This window comes from Phyllopteryx taeniolatus, chromosome 9, assembly GCF_024500385.1.
Source record: "Phyllopteryx taeniolatus isolate TA_2022b chromosome 9, UOR_Ptae_1.2, whole genome shotgun sequence".
Classification (NCBI taxonomy): Eukaryota; Metazoa; Chordata; class Actinopteri; order Syngnathiformes; family Syngnathidae; genus Phyllopteryx; species Phyllopteryx taeniolatus.
This window is the reverse complement of record NC_084510.1, coordinates 29,079,837-29,097,043: the sequence shown is the minus strand read 5'-3', so window position 1 is coordinate 29,097,043 and position 17,207 is coordinate 29,079,837. Positions and strand designations below refer to the sequence as shown.

General features: G+C 41.5%; 1 protein-coding gene and 1 long non-coding RNA gene across 2 annotated transcripts in view; both read left to right on the top strand.

Annotated features, from left to right (window-relative positions):
• LOC133484233 (uncharacterized) overlaps window positions 1-11,318 on the top strand; it is an 82,625-nt gene extending 71,307 nt beyond the window's left edge. Inside the window, exon 3 of the long non-coding RNA XR_009790327.1 lies at window positions 10,848-11,318. This is a non-coding gene — a long non-coding RNA (uncharacterized LOC133484233). The remainder of the gene's footprint in view (window positions 1-10,847) is intronic.
• Window positions 11,319-11,394: 76 nt separating this feature from the next.
• LOC133483885 (cadherin-22-like) overlaps window positions 11,395-17,207 on the top strand; it is a 65,239-nt gene continuing 59,426 nt past the window's right edge. The window contains exon 1 of the mRNA XM_061785723.1: window positions 11,395-11,648. Coding sequence (XP_061641707.1) covers window positions 11,442-11,648 — 207 coding nt within the window. The 5' untranslated portion in view covers window positions 11,395-11,441. The remainder of the gene's footprint in view (window positions 11,649-17,207) is intronic.

Here is a 17,207-nt window from a genome sequence, read left to right as displayed (position 1 = left end):
TTTCGTCACCATTGCATTCACAAAAGGATTCCCACCGTGGAAAAACACTAACATTGCACATTTGATCTCCTCCCATGTTTTCTGCACACATGCATTAAAGGTTGCGCAAGCCGCACACAAAGTTGGGGCTGCTTTCATTCGGGAATGAAAGAAAATAAAATAGAAATCAGCAGAGCCGTCACTAGATTACCATCACAAGGGGAAAATGTATGCGTAACTTCATAGCCTGAGGTTTTGAACCATGGCCACATTGACACAAGCGCACTATGTCTGATTGATGTGAGCACTGATTATGCATTTCTTAAATCCACACGCACACACACGCGCGTACAAACAGAGAGACCCGGCTCCGTCTCGCCTTGGCAGAATCTCCCCATCAGACGGATGAAAGTTGCCATCAAAGCCGGGCCCAGGAGGAGTTCACGCAGTCTGTTCAGCGAAGTGAACCCGATGCCAGAGTCCAATCCCTTCCGCCGTGCTTATTAAACCGCCTATTTTGTCATTTCCAATCCCAATTTGTTCCAGTCATTTGGCTCCGCGAGCCCCACCCACGCCAACTCACCGAGGAGTGACTCAGACATAAACATACTGTATATAAAACAGTCAGCCCCTGTCAAGTGTTGACACAGCAGCAAAAGTCAGACTTTGAATATATAGTCAAATGACTTTTTTTTTTTTTTTTTTTTAATACGGTTTCTAGACCAAAGCTGTACTTTGGAGGAAAGGTATCTCTGAGTATATATATATATTTTTTTTATTTCAGTTGCAGTACGATCACTTTTGTTTTAGCAATTTCAAGGGATTTCCTGGTGTATGTTATTATTTTCACAACATTCATTTGAAAACATTACAAAAACAATTTGTAGATATATTTTTCCAAGGTAATTCATATTTGGTTGAAAAAAAAATCTCCTATATCCTTATAAAATCTAAAAATTCACAATTCAAGCAATTTTATGGGAAATGTTTATTATTTTCACATTTTAAAAAAATTGAAGAAAATTAGAAATATATATATATTTCTTTTCCAATGAATAAATAATTATTTTTAAAATGTCTTTACAATTATTTAGAGGCACAATAAGACATGGTCATACTGATTTTGGGGTGAATGTCTTTGTCAAAATCCTAGAAAATTCTACAAATTGTGTTTTATCAATTTTAAGGTACCTTGGAGTATGAATGTATTATTTTTCACTTCATTAAAATGTTTTGTAATGCAAAAATGTTTTTTTTACAAGCATGATTTGGCACATATAACAAACAATAATTCAGTAATAAGCGCCTTTGTCTATACTTAAGGGCACCGGACAAAACATAACTGTGGTTTGTTATTTGTTTCTTTGTTTGTTTATTTAAAAGGATCCCCATTAGCTTGTGCCCTAGCAGTTTGCTAATCTTCCATGGTCCATGGATATTTTAAGAGAAAATTAGGCAAGTTTAAAAATATTACTGAAAAAATGTATTTTTGTTCCCAACAATGCTATTAATTCTTCTGGACTTCTTTGGCCCGATTGCGTTAAAAAACTGCAGTTGTTGCTAGGCAGAGTATGTCGGGCTCCACCATAACTGCCGTATGGAAGATGCCAAAAATTGACATATGCCAGTCACACTCGCTACAACGTTTGAATGACAGAAACTCAGCATTGAATCACTCACTGCTCTGTAATGAATGCAAACTACTACACAGTCCCTCGTAAAGTCGAGTTTGCTGATCATGTTCCAGCACCACGCTGGTCCAAATTTGAATTCCGCTTGGCCACAGTATACAGTGTTCGACCCAAGGCACCGCTGCAGAAACATCTGACCCATTTCATCCATCTGAATCACTCCCTATCCCCGCAGTTTGACAGGGAGCCACAAGCTTTACGGTTTGCCTGCCAAGAATCCCATCCAGCCCAGCAGCAGCAATTGGACCTTGCCATTGTTTGCCTCTCTCTCTCTCTCTCTCTCTCTCTTGCACTCTCTCCACCGGACTTTGTATTCTGCGCCCCGCGCCCTGTGTGGTATTGGCGAGTCAATCCGAGCCAGTCCGAGCGTGACCGAGGAGAGCAAGATGCGCATCGACACCGGGAACTGTGCAGGGGAACGGGCGCTGCGTCGCATTAGGCTCCTGGGTTTGCTTACGGCCCCTAATGGGAGGTGACATATTGTCAGTGCCGTGCTAAAGTCGCCCTTGTGATTACACTAATTGCAGCATAGCCAGCTCTGCACTGCATCACAATTTCATTTCCTTACCCCACCGACACCCACCAGGTATACGGTCGCTCATGCGGAATCTACAAACATTACGCCCGCAACTACCGCTTGTAGCAATGCCTCCAGCCCTCTTAAAAAAAATCGACATTTTTCACTAATGACCACTAAAGTTTGGTTGAATATGCGCTATTGACACTTCAAGGCAGTTGGAGGTTAGGATCTAATCATTTATGAATTTCGACAACAACAACAATCATAATTCAAAAATTGACCTTTTCTCATTTGTTTACAATTGTAGAGCATCATTTTCGGTGTTTGCAATTTTTTTTCTTTTAAAAAAAATTCAAGGTAAATGAAGGTTAGAGCCATAAAAAAAAATGCCATATGAAAGTACCATTTTCCGATTTATAGACAAATACTTTCCTGTTAGTACAAAATACTACAAAATTCTTATTCTTTTATTTTGTCTTACTGATTTTATAGCTATAATACCGTGTATGATAACAGTGTGAATCACAAAATTACAGTGATTTACATGTTAAAAGTCCTCCACTATTCTTTTAAGGCCATGGAATAGCATCCATGTGGTGTCGTTATAACGTTTTGAAGAAACAGATATTTGAACACAAATGGTGCAGCGACACATAATAACTGTACATGCGTATATTCTCTATCGGCTTTATCTGTGAAAAATATTACTGCAGATTACTGAGTCACAGTAGTTGAGTGCAACTCTTCTACATTTGTCCACATGAATGTATTATATTGCCACCCGGTGGCCAATTCACACACACCAGAAGAAGCGCCAATAAATGAATCATGATGCACAAAGTGTTTTTTTCTTTACATTATTTGTAATTATATTAATACTATGGTTTTACAAAGCACATTATTATAGAGCGTTATTTTCATTAACAAAAAAAAAACTGGAACTGATTAATGGCATTTCCATTCATTTGAATGGGGAAAGATGATTTGAGATAAACTCGTCTCATTCTCATTCTCTCTCCCTCGCATCGGACTTTTTCTGTATATGCAGAGGCGAGCGTCCACTGGTGCTGCCCAGAAACGCGCCACCAGTCTGCACTATTACCAAATCCCTCGGCTCACGCGTCACTGGCGCTCTAAATTCACAGCTTCAGCCTGCAGAGAGAGACAAGGTGAGAGGTCATGTTAAGCATGAAGAAATGGCCAACAAAACAAAACAAAACAAAACAAAAAACAGCCAAACGCCTCTTCCTACTCTGTGCATCTCTGCGTACGTGTCTGCTTGAATGTGATGGATGATGTCCAACATTGCTGACAGCTGTCCATACACTCGGGTAGCTAGATGACGGACAAGAGGAGCGCTGGTGTCTGTCAACACTCAGCACCGGCCGGATCCTCAACATCAGGACCCTGCGGGGACCCTGCCGGGCCCACCTACACGGATGAGCACAACAAAGTCCGAGCATATCTGGCAGGGTTGGGTTTTTTGTGTTTTTTTTTTTTACCATCGGGGGAAGCGAAATGGATATTTGCGTTTTAACACACTGGGACCTCCATACAGTTAGGCACTAGCCTCAGGATGCTTTGGCATTAACAACGTTTTGCGTGAAAACTGCTGTCGAGAGCTGCGAGGACTGGAAATACATCAGAAAGCTTTCAGTACAAAGTCTGAGCATATACAGAAAGTGTAACTTGTATGTTATATTAGTTCACCACACACAAAGTGAAATATTTCAAGCCTCTATTTGTTTCAATTGTGATGATTATGGCAAAAAGACAAACACAAATATTACACATTACAAAACCTGTCATTTATTACCACGTTGGAAACCTATAACTCGAGGTATGTACTTAAAAGCCGCAAATATTTTGCTGGGGTTGCCTTGCCTCACCTGTACAACTCAAGAGAAGTGTGTGAGAATGCTAGAAGTGCTGCACACATGCAGCGAAGCCAGATTTACAGTATATGATATCCTTTTAAATGGTCCAAAGATAAAATAGGCAGGAGTAATTGCTATGTTTTATTGGCGCTCCGGTCCCCATATGTACTTTAGGTACCGTAATATAAATTAGCCCCAACGTTATGCAACAGTTGGGTGAAAGTGCAGGATGGCTCGCTGAGACACATTTTTTTAGAAATAGACAGATAACAAAGATTTATTTGGTTCTTTCATTTCACACTTGATGGGTGGGCAGGCAAAAACAAAGACTCAATTCAAAAATCAATGTTCCATAATATTTTCCCCTTAATTCCTTGATGCTTCCTCAACTGAGCTCTCATCTCCTCCTGAACAGCGCCTCCAATTCTGAAGTTCTGTGCGCCCAAATGTATTGCTCAAATTGCTAGTTCCACTGTCATTAGATACATTCAAAATTTCTTACAATGAAGTTCCGTCCAGTTTCTCTCAGTAATATTTTCCTTTAGTTATATATATAAAAAAATATCAGTTTGAACATAATCTCTTAATCCGTCTGATAATTTCAGTTTATCCCTCACCTTTTCCCTCGCCTGGTGTAGCTACGTAAGTGTTGACTTTCCACCTGTTCACACTCCCGACGCGTTGTTCGTAATCACGTTACGTACACGCGCTAATCCGTTTAATATATTCTGAGGAATAAACAGTTCAAGAGCACTTCGGAGGAGGTTTTAGTTCACCTTCCCCTTTATCGTTGCGTGTCAATGCGCCGGATCAGCGCCTCGTGACAGGCTGATTCCAAATTCCAAAGTCGGGGGTAAATATGTACACGGTAAAAGGGAGGTTTACACGGCACACAGCTTTAGCTCCAATGTGTACTGAGACGACACGCCCTCAACACAATTTAGTAGGAAACCATACAAGAAGTTAACTAAAAAACTATGGTGTACATGTCTGTGTAAATTCTCATTCATCCAGGTCGTGGTAATCCGCAAAGTTTGAATCAAGGCAACTGGACTGTTCTTGTTTTCTGAAGTCGTTTCACCTTTAATCCAAGGACAAAATCCCGGGAAGCAAACTCGGCAATGTCGGTTATGCAGTGCAGTACAATGAGGAGTGCAATGACCTCTACATTGGAGAGACTAAGCAGCCGCTGCACAGACGCATGGCGCAGCATTGGCGAGTGGCTTCATCTTGTCCAGAATCAGCGGTTCGTTTGCATCTGGAGAAGGGACATTCCTTCGATGACAACATCATCAAAATTCCGGATAGGAAGGAAAGAGGTGGAAAAAGCCATGTACAGTGTCAAACTAGAAAAAACGTCTTTAAATAGAGGAGGGGGTTTTAGGCATCAGAACAATATGCTTAAGATCTCCTCATTCAACAGGAAGCGTGGACCTAACAAGCTGTTTTGCCACAAGACGAGTGAACGACTGATTGGTGTGCATTGGACGGTATTTTTAACATACATGTTACTAAGAAAGCTGAAAACTGAAAAAAAATCAGAATGTAAAAAGAAATTGATTGAAATGACTTGAATTGCAGGTTCTTTAGACTCAGCCATCCATCCATCCATCCATCCATTTTCTGAGCCGCTTCTCCTCACACCGATAGTGGGCGTGCCGGAGCCTATCCCAGCTATCATCCAAACATACAAACAAACAACCATTCGCACTCACATTCACACCTATGGGCAATTTAGAGTTGTCAATTAACCTACCATGCATGTTTTGGGGATGTGGGATGAAACCGGAGCGCCCGGAGAAAACCCACGCAGGCACGGGGAGAACATGCAAACTCCACACAGGCTGGGCCGGGGATTGAACCTCGGTCCTCAGAACTGCGAGGCAGACGCTCTAACCATTCGCTCACCGTGCCGCCTAGACTCAGCAACAGTTTTGTTATTGAGCTGCCGGTTGTGGGAAAATACCACCGGGCATGAAAAGGTGAGGAGACAAGGTGACAGAAAAAGAAAAAGACGAGAGAATATAAAGTTGAAAAAGCAAATGAATAAACGCAGAGAAAAGAAGAAGGTGGAAGGCTGGAAAGCAATATGTTTTTAGAAGTGGGTGAGAAGCGCAGAGCCAGACAAAGGCAGAGGGCCAAAGAAATGTTTGGAATATTAAAGAAGTGTTACTTGCTTGGCTGAGACGTGGGTGTGTGTGTGTGTGTGTGTGTGTGATTGTATTTGAGCAAAGTCTATGTTGTGTATAAGGTTAGGTTTGCACAACTTTTTTTTTCTTTTTTTTTTTTTTACGACAAAAGTATCTTTCTTCATCTATCTATATCTATCCACAGTATATTTTTGTAATGTAAAATATGGGCCTTGGCTCAATTAAGGTTAGCAAACAATGAATATAACTACTAGTGGTTCCCACCGGTGCGTTCAATGCGGCATAGTTTTCACAATTTCCAATTGGGTAGCAGAAAATCCGCGAGGATATGTTGTCAGAGGTATGTGTTACAACTGGGGGGGGGGGGGTCCAAACTTTTTCTCCAAAGGCCACATAAAAAAAATTTGAAGATGCAATGGCCACTTGTAGCCCTGTATCCTAGTGAAAAAATATTCGCCCCTGTTCTGAAATAGCAGACAAATCACATCTCTTTAATATTTAGAACAGTAGCAAGGGCAATCTGCACTAAGATGACCTCGACACAGAGCAGAAAGAAGATCAAACAATCTTGATTCCGAGGCGTTTCTTACCAAATGATGTGCGATTGGTGGAAGACAAGAAAATGAGAGACAAGAACACATTTCTTCTTTTTCACTTCTCCTGGCTTGCCACCCAACGTAGAAAGCAAGTTGTACAAATCAGGCTAACCACACTGGCCGTGTCAATTGTTAATTTTAGTATGCGCCACAGGCCACAAAAAAACGGATGGCGGGTCACGCTTCGTAACCGTTACGGGATGAAGGGGGGTATTGGCCCCCTGCCTCTCAGCCTGCAGTGATCAGTCTTGCCTGGCTGTCATGTGTCTGCTGCCGGCTGTCAAAGGGCCCGTTCTGGTCATGCCCGCCGATGAGACGTCCCGCGCACGCTCGCCAATCAATCCAGCACTCTTAATAGGTCACGAATGGCTGCGCAATGCTTCCCAAAATGCCTTGGATCCGAGTAAACGATAGAGGAAAGACAGAGAGAGAGAGAGAGAGCAGTATGGCAGCCATTTTGCATCATCAAACCTACGTTTTGCTGTCCATGGCGAGAAAAGAAACGGGCGCTAATTGACATGCTGCTAATTAGCCTGCGTGGGCTGGCGACAAACCGGCGTGGCGGTGGCCAAATTTGAGGGAAAACCAGAACACGTACGTCTCCAGCTTCCTCATTAGCGTTTCCTACTTCCAGGCCTAATTATGAGTAAATGTGTACACACTTAATGAAATTCCCTAATTGGGGAGGCAGAACAGAACAAGGGAGAGAGCCATTGGAGGATTTTTGTTTTTAGATAGCGAGCACTCGGCTGTTCAACAAATGTTTCGCTTTGCAAATCAACTTATGGGCCACTGGTGCATGTGAAAATATGTTTGATACAAATGCTGTCTAATTAAACACATTGAAAGTGCCTGCCGCCCCTGTTAAGTCATCTACTGTAAAAAAAAAAAAAAAAAAAAAAAAAAAGTATAAAGAGCAGCAGATAGGCAAAATGAATTAATTTCATCCTGACGCCGTTTGCCTCAGAGGCACCGAGGAATAAACACGACAGCGTATGTTTTATGGCTTTGAAGTTTCCACTTCATGGCTGGAGCATTCCTAATTGGAAACTTGAAAGGAAGTATTTGGGATCAATTTAAGCAAAGCAAGCGAGTGAAAGGAGTCGCTCGTATTGGACTTTACTCGTTAACATCACAATTGGGGGGGGAGCCTCGACGTTGCAGAGGGGATGCTGTTCCGCCACGGTAGAGGACGATGACGATGATGATGATGACTGTCTGTCATCTCTGCAGCGCGGCGTGGCTCTCGGCGGTGTTGTAGCACAGGGAGCAACGCGGGTCACATTCCCCCGCTTTCACTGCAGTCAGAGCCAAAATCCAAGCGGTGTTCCCCAAAACCGCACCCTGCTCGACTGTCAACTGTCAAACAAATACCTGTATTAGGACCTGGAAAATCAGATGCTACTTTGTCTAGCATCTTTCTTGTGCCTACACATACTGGGGTATCTCTCACCGGGTCGTCGTGGCGCTTTTCCATGGCATGACAACGAGGCGCTCTAAATCGTCACGCCAGCGGTCTATTCGAATGAAAAATGGAATTTAGCGCTCTAGCTAGCTAACTGCATGTCGCAAGGGCGCCAGATAACCACTGATGCAAAAGAAGTTGCTCAAGCTCTTATATTAGTGGGGGATGAGCGACTCATGCCAGACTACAAAGTGCGTCACGTGGCGCCACACCCAAAAAAATCAGGAAAATTGAAATGGTGAGAAACAGCTGTAAATCCACAATTTAGTGCTAAATAGTTCTTAGTCTTTTGCACATACTTTGTGCGATTATCTTAAATGTATATTAAGAAACACATTTCTAAATTCACTTTCCAAGGTCTTTAAAAATTGAAGAGCTAGCTTTGGTCTGTTTTTCTTCACTGGTGATAGGATAGGGTTGGACAAACAGCAATCTTTGAGACTTCTAGGAGTCAAATCACAAAGGTTATTATCGGATACTTGGAAAAATCTAAGTTCTCATACCCCCTCCCAGTTGCCAGGTAGGGAAGTCGAGCTGTAAAAGTCAAATATCCAAGCTACCAGTGTCAAGCCATTTTGATGCCAATGTATCACAACAATGTCTGCTGCACACAAATCCTACCAAAAGTGCATTAACGTCTTGGACACACGTTAAAAAGCATCGTCCGAGCAGGTGAGCAAAGAGAAGCGAGCTGTTTGACTTGCTCTCGAGGTTGTTTGCCGCAGGGGATTTGACACCGCCGCAAAGTTGCTTTCCAATAACACGGACATTGCCTCCACCAACAGCCTGAGAAGGAATTATTTCCGGAAGCTGCAAGTCCAGGCAGGAAGAGAGTGTGATTATAGAAGTTCTCTCCACAGGACACATACAATAGGTTAAACCATCTCTCGGCCCTGCAGAGTTCTTCTTGGCATCGCCTTCTCTTGGGATTGTAAGGCCAAAGAAAACTTTTAGTTTAGTTTGTGATGTTTCAAATATTTGTTTTTAAAGCCATTAATCACTCTCAGGCCACACGTAACACGTCAACCTCTCATTTCCGCTTCGGGACTTTCATTTCGGACTATTTCCGTTCCTTCGGAACTTTCATTTCTGACTATTTCCGTTCCTTCTCGCCTCGGGTCTGCTGAACCACAAAGGACGTAGACCCCACCCCCACGAGCCCCCGCTGCTCTCCAGTGTTTGTCTGAGGTATTAGGCGCTTGTTGCCTCATTGGATTTAATTAATTGATGAATACTTTTATCCAATTAGTGCTTCCTCATGCAATTAATCAGCTGCCTGAGGTCAGCGGGTCGCTCTGTCAGTCTGACGAAAAGGCAGACATACGCAAAGAGTCGAACTGTGATCTCGAGCTCGAAGCCCATTGTTAAAAATACACCAATTCCAATGAAGTTGAGACGTTGTGTTAAACATAAATAAAAACAGAATACAATGATTTGCAGATCATGTTCCACCTATATTTAATTGAATACACTACAAAGAAAAGTTATTTAATGTTCAAACTGATAAACTTTAATGTTTAATGTCATTAATTTAGAATTTTATGGCTGCAACACTGGGACAGGTGGCAAAAAAGACTGAGAAAGTTGAGGAATGCTCATCAAACACCTGTTTGGAACATCCCACAGGTGAACAGGCTAATTGGGAACAGGTGGGTGCCATGATTGGGTAGAAAAGGAGCTTCCCTGAATTGCTCAGTCATTCACAAGCAAAGATGGGGCGAGGTTCTCCTCTTTGTGAACAAGTGAGTGAGAAAATAGTCGAACAGTTTAAGGACAATGTTCCTCAATGTACAATTGCAAGGAATTGAGGGGATTTCATCATCTACGGTCCATAATATCATCAAAAGGTTCAGAAAATCTGGAGAAATCACCGCATGTAAGCGGCGAGGCCGAAAACCAACATTGAACGCCCGTGACCTTCGATCCCTCAGGCGGCACTGCATCAAAAACCGACATCGATGTGTAAAGGATATCACCACATGGGCTCAGGAACACTTCAGAAAACAATAAATGACAGATAATCCCAACGAAACACACATTGTAGGTTCTCAGGGAAGCACGAAAAGAATATTTTCAGACTCGTGTATTCTAATGATTATTTGAGTAATCGGATAAAAATTGATTTTGCATTGTTATTGGGTTTTTTTTCCACTCGAGGTCACAATCCTTATATTCTACTGGCGTTTCTGTGATTTGAGTGTATGGCTTTAAAAGGCGGGGTTTAGCCTGGTGAGTTAAGTTGTTGCCAGCGAATAAGAGTGTAGTGTTGGCTGGCTGATAACTGGCTAACCTGTTAGCCAATCTGCATGTTATGTTGACTTGCCGTGACTTGTGGCCATCAACAGCTCGTGAATAAATGTGTTTATTATATATATATTTGTTTTTATTGTTGTTTGTATTGTTTTTTTTATTATTTATATTTGTTTTCTTACAATTCTACATGGAATATAGAAATAAGCAAATGAATCAAAATAATCCCTGCAAACTTTTTTTTTTTTTTTTTTTTGTAATCGAATTATTCGAATAAACGTTGCAGCCCTACTAACCAGTGATCTTTACTGCCCCACAGGTTTGTCCTTTTCAGTGCAAGACTGACTACTGTTGTTGATGATCAAGCAAAAACTACAATATCTGAAAACCTTCCCAGTTGGCCTACAAGGAAGTATACTTTTTGGACAGCTCACCACGAAAGCACCAAGAACACAGGAGGAGGAAATATCAAAGGCATTGAACATTGCTGGATGAGCTGGCTGTGAAAAAGGGGGGAAATAATCTCAAAAGCTTTTTTTTTTTTTTTTTTTTTCGAAGAAGAAGAAGAGAGCTCATCTCTTGTTTGGAACGTTCTCGTTGAAAAGTGCTGTTATGTCATGTGAAACTATCGGGCAAGTGGGTCAGAGATGGAATCCGAGTGAGTGACCATGTTACAATACAACTCTTGGCAGGACAAAGGAATCGAAACTGACCTATAAACCTGCATCTAGTATATAACTGAACATTTTTGATCCCATGGATTAACATTCACCTCTTTGCAACGTGGACATTATTCCCGTCTTTTTTTTTTTCCTTTTTTTTTTTTATTTATTATTTTTTTTTTTTAGTTTTTATTACATGTCTACCCCAGCTGGACTTTTCTCTTAGTTGTTTCTATTTCCTATAATTGGACATGGCTCCTCTGGGGAAAGTCAGCGCGTGGACGTTGCTGGCCGCATCGAGTTTTCTTAGCTGCTGGTGTGAAGCGTCGAGGACTATTGGTTCCAGCAGGGGGGAGCAAGGGGCCTCGTCCGTGGAACGGGTGAAGAGAGGATGGGTGTGGAACCAGTTCTTTGTGGTGGAGGAGTACACGGGCACGGAACCGCTCTACGTTGGAAAGGTAAGACGTCTGTTTTGTCAAACACATTTACAAAATGTGTTTCTCTTGAGGTGCTTTCATGTGATGATTGTCTTGCTTATTTCAATATTTCCCTTGAGTGCCCAGAAAGCTGTCCATTAGGGGGTGCAATGCCACCCCCACCCCCCCAAAGAAATGGTGTGTAGCCTGGTTTTAAGGTCAAGAAATAAATCACAAAATGTAAAAATACTTCTCTAATCTTTTGCCATAGCCGTGTCCAATAGAAAAGTGGTGCTTTGCCGCAAACTTGTGGCACCTATAGCAATTATAAGCCTTTTGAGAGGCGTCAATTACTCTTGAATTGTCCCTGTTTGCGGCAGTACACAATCCAATACAGTAAATATGTAATGATTCATAATATCTTAAATCTTTTCTTGTTTGGGTAAGTGCAACATCAATAGTTGGTCCTACTGTATGTTGCTGTGGTGTTCAAGTTTGCATGAAGCTTTCAATGAGCTAGCTGAGCTGCACTGTTTGTTCATGGAACTTTAGTACCAGGGATAGATACCCTTGTAGTTGTGTAGTGTAATATACATTTTGAAAGCCCTTGTAAAAGTAACAAATATACAGCATGCATTTCTTAAGACAGGAAATACAGTCGGGTAACTGTGCTGAATGCTTACTAGAACTAGCAATGTTAGCACAGGTGCTGGTTAGCAGGGTTCAAAGGGATGTATGTAAATTACGACAAAACATACAAAAGCTTTCTATTGGAAATTTAGCAGGATCATTTTGGAAACATTAAACAAAGTTGGAAATGATTGGAAATGAACTGCTAGCAATACCTACGAGCAAATATTTTGTTTTCTCAAATTCAGATTTGTTTGCACACAAATTCTACAAGATGTTCTCGATTTTTATGAAATGTGGTCGATTCTGCAGAATTTTTTTAATTTTTTATTTTATTTTTTAACCCACATTTAGGGACCTGTTATAGATTAGCTCGAGTAAAAAAATGTCCGTTTAGTTCCCAGAAATTATGCTATATATTTATGTACTGTATGTCCATATACTGTTTTTCTGATAGTGGATGCCAAGAGTCCGACATGCTGAATAGAATTGGAGGTCCACCGACATTACTGATACTGTAACTGTGTTTGATCTCATTATTTAAAAGGCAGTGTACTATTCAAACATGTTATTTAAGGTAAAAATTAGTTCCTTTTGTTGCTTAAAGGTACATCCTTTCAGTATAGCAATTACAATCCCACAATTATAGAGTGAATACTTATCTAGTTATACTATAGAGACAAAAAGTGCTGGCGCTTTGGGAAGTTTGACGCATGATAGACACATGCTCGCTTGCAAGCCAATTATTGCATCATCTGTCTTTTCTATGAACACATACAGAACGTGACAGTGCGTATGTTTGATGCATGTCACCGCTTCTCATGAAAATGTACGGACTCAGCTGGATGTCGGCAATCGACACTTTTAGTGTCACGGAGGATTAAGCCTGAGCCGAGTGCCTCTCGCCTGCATAATTGTGACATGTTTTTAGTTTGTTTTTTTTCTCTATTAATATTACTTCAGCCAAGTCAGCAGACTTGCCAAGCTCACGCTGTCTAACACCATGGCTACTCCGCTAATGAAATCTGATTTACCCATAAAAAGGCCACTCACGTCACATTAAACTGGCAGCTTGGATCAGTACATTTAGATAATGAATCCTCGCGGAGTTGAGCGATCCGAAAGCCATTATATTTCCTTTTCAAAATGTGCTTTTTTTTTTTTTTAGTGCTAGCAGATGACACGAGCATTCGAATGAGTGAAATATGGCTGCTTCTAAACGGCCGGCCGTTTCAGGGAAGAAGAAAAGTGACACATTTTTGTCGTCTTTCTCAAGCAGAAAGGGAATGCAAGTTTGATCGTGTTACGCGGGATACATGAATTGTGATCCTAAATATTGAACATTGACAAATGTTGTAAAAATCTTTCACTCAGGATAATCCTGATAATCGCCGCTGTTGAAGTTACGTGCTCCCTCAGTTCAGTTATTTAATCAACTTTTTCTCTGGCATTTTGTAGCTGACATGTATTCCAAAAGAAGGACTAGCCTCAACAGAGAAGAGTAGAGCGGTTAACTAACTTACACAGTTAATAGTGGCGGTAAAGTTGATTATGTTATTGTTTTACCAATAGCTAGCTTACTTTTCTACGCTTGTATGCATAGGAAACGATGCCTGCCGCTAACAGCAAATATCCGAGGGATTTGTAATTGCCTATAGATACTACAAGATGGCAGCTAAGCAACAAAAACTGGTTTTCTATTTAAACTGTTATATTTACTGTGGTCTGTACCAACCCAGCCCAACAAAATAATCAGCGAGGCATCAACAAGATGCATCTAGCATGTACACAATCATGAACCCATGTTACATAGACGACACGGTTGTCAATTATTCGACGCAAACAAACCACTGTCACATGAGGTTCATCAATAGTATTTAGCTAGCTTACTAGCCTAATTAATACACTGGCACATGATATCACACATGGGCAAACAAATATGCACACTAGCTCATTAAACAGGTATAAATAATTCAACTCACTTTTTGGTATTTGCTCATAATAATGATTAATGGCAGAGTAGACTACATTGGAACATTTGCAAATACAGAATCGTGACTATGCCTGGGGCATCACTGACAAATCAGATGGTGTACATTGTGACATTAAACATTCCGCTCGCTCCAAGGCTAATGATTATATCCGACGAGTCGTTTGTGTCATCTTTTGTTCTTGACTTCATCCCAGGTCTACGTCTGATCAACAGATTCTCTTCACACTATTACGTTGACATTTTTTAAGCCTTCCGCTCACTTTGCCACCAATGACTCTCACTCTCTCCGTCTCTCTCTTTTTCCTGTCTGGTTGCCTCCCTGCAGCGGCTTCCACCTCTGCTGCTGCATCGTATAGTCACCTTGTTAACACTTTGAAGCAGAGATCTGAGGGACTGACAAGCTGCAGCCAAATGTGGCAGGGCCTCCTCATGATTACACAGACTTAAATATGAGACAGCCAACTTGTTGCCGCTTTGACGCCCTCCATAAACCAAACAGGCGGAGGGGATCGAGCCCCGGCCACCTCCGCTCAGAATTCCTCCAAATATAGTTTCAATTTTCAACAACAGGGAGTGAACGTGGAATGAAACATGTAAGCAGGTATAACAGCTATCACAGCCTTGGGAAGGCTTTCTAGTATATGTCTGTGAAATTTGCGAGGTGACGTTGGCACCGGAGTAGAGCTCGAGTGCATCCTAAAGGTGTCTGATGTGTGTCGAGGTGAAGATCTTCCACACCAAGCACGTCCAAGCACGCCTCTATAGGAAAGTGTTTTTACTCAAACTGTTTTCCCAACGTTGGAAGCACAGGCCAAGGCTTAATAATCAAAGTTTAAACTGGATCTAATTCTAGAAGGGGCAAGAGCAAGGTGGACAAGAAGGAAAAGATGTGCAGGCAGACGCAACAATATTGTCATTCCGTTCGCGAAGGTTGATTCGAGGCACCTGGACTGTTGTTGTATGGTGAAGACGTTTCACCTTTAATTTAAAAGGCTTCTTGAGTTTGGCCCATGCACTGCACCTCCACAAAGTGTAAATTGGTCAGGTCGTTGTTGCGTCATCTCGCTCACCAGCAAACAATGAAAAGGCAACCTTCTTCTTTTTCCCGATGATTGCTGTGTGGCTGCACGGCTCATTGCCATCACCCAAAGGGGAAAGTGATAGCTTCCCTCTCCCCCGAGTCACCCTGTAGTGTGCCACTATAAAGCCTCGGGCGTCTGTCCCTTATATTCTGTGCATGAAGTTGAATTTAAACCGAGACAAATCGCATCAACTCCTAAAGCCGCACTCGGATATGTATATATATGTGTGTGTGTTTCATTATGGGTTTAAAGCAGGGGTGTCAAACGCAAAATTCAAAGCACACATGAAGTCATGGGCTGAACAGGATTTAGTGAACAGACTCAAACTAAATGTTTTTGAATATTAATCTGAATCAGAACGGCTAGGCTGGAATATTTGTCAAGAGTAAATCAACTGTAAATGTCAGCTCCGGCACTGCATTATGGGATTTGTAGTTTCTGTGTCTTCAGCGCTTCACATCGCACCATTTACAAGCTATTGTGGCATGTTAGGGAGTTGGAGGAAGGAGCATTACCCAGCATGCTTTGCTGTAGTCACAATTATCACGTTTGGTTGCGTCGTCATGCGTGACAAATGTTAGCGCAATTAAGGAGACTCTAGTCTTTAGCGCGACTGGTTAGCACATCCGCCTCACAGTTCAGAGGTTCTGGTTTCAAATCCGGGCCTTCCTGTGTTGGGTCTGCAATGTTCTTCCCGTGCCTGAGTGAGTTTTCTCCGGGTACTCCGGTTTCCTCCCACATTCCATAAACTGGCATGGTAGGTTAATTGAAAACTGTAAATTGCCCGTAAGTGTGAGTAAACATGTGCCCTGCGATTGGCTGGTGACCTGTTCAGGGTGTACCCCGCCCCCCCCCCCCCACCCAAAGTCAGCTTCATTACTGTATTAGACCATAGCGCAGAATGTGGACTTCTCAGACAAAACATACCCTCACACATACAATCCCACATTCTGTTGACATAGTCACCCTTATTCAACATCAGTACTGACACATGGTTATCAATTTAGGAGCAACGCACCCTTGCCTGAAATTGTAAAAAGTGTAAAATTTTGCTGCATGCTTTGAATCGGAAAAAGGTGTTGCCATCTGTTGGATAAATGTGTTACCAAATACAAATGGAAAACCAGTAGCCCAAGTTGAAGCCCTAATTTAAAATGATTGGATTGCATTAATGGGCTTTTTTGAGATGAGCACACGACACACTTTTACACTGCAAAGAAAAAGAATAGTAATAGTGATTTAAAAAAAAAATTGGGATAATAAAATGACCTACTCCAAATATATTTTATGGAAATTCTTGGTGGTATTTTTCCAATAAAAAACTGTGGAGTTATGTAAATATAATGGCCTTTAAAATAACCAGAAATCCAATTAATATTTGACATGTATATTTCAGGCTGAATACTTGTAAAAGACTGACTCATTTAAAAGTGAAAAAAACCAAACAAACAAAAAAACGATTATTTTTACAGCAGTCTTTTTGAAGGACCTCTTAAGGGTTAATATTGTTTGCGGCGATTGCAGTGGTGTGGAACTGCCCCCACATCATACGGAAAGTTGTCTTTCCAATATTTTTTGTGTATTATTTTTCGCAACTGTGAGGGCACAAGGCTGCAATGATGTCAGTTGGCATTTTGATGGCTTTGTAAAAGTGGGACACCGTTGGAAGAAAACTATTGTTTGCTTTTGTGGAAAGAGGAAGCCACTTCTTAAGCTGCAAGAGTTTGATGGGCAAATGTAGGGTGTCTGTTTCGGTTATGACACCATTTTTATTTATTTATTTATTTTTTGCCTTCACATTGCAGAAAATTGCTTGCTTGCTATCGTTTTTTTTTTTTTTCCTACTTTTTCCTTCGGTATGAAAATGAAAAGAGCTTGATGAAAACCGGCTGGCCG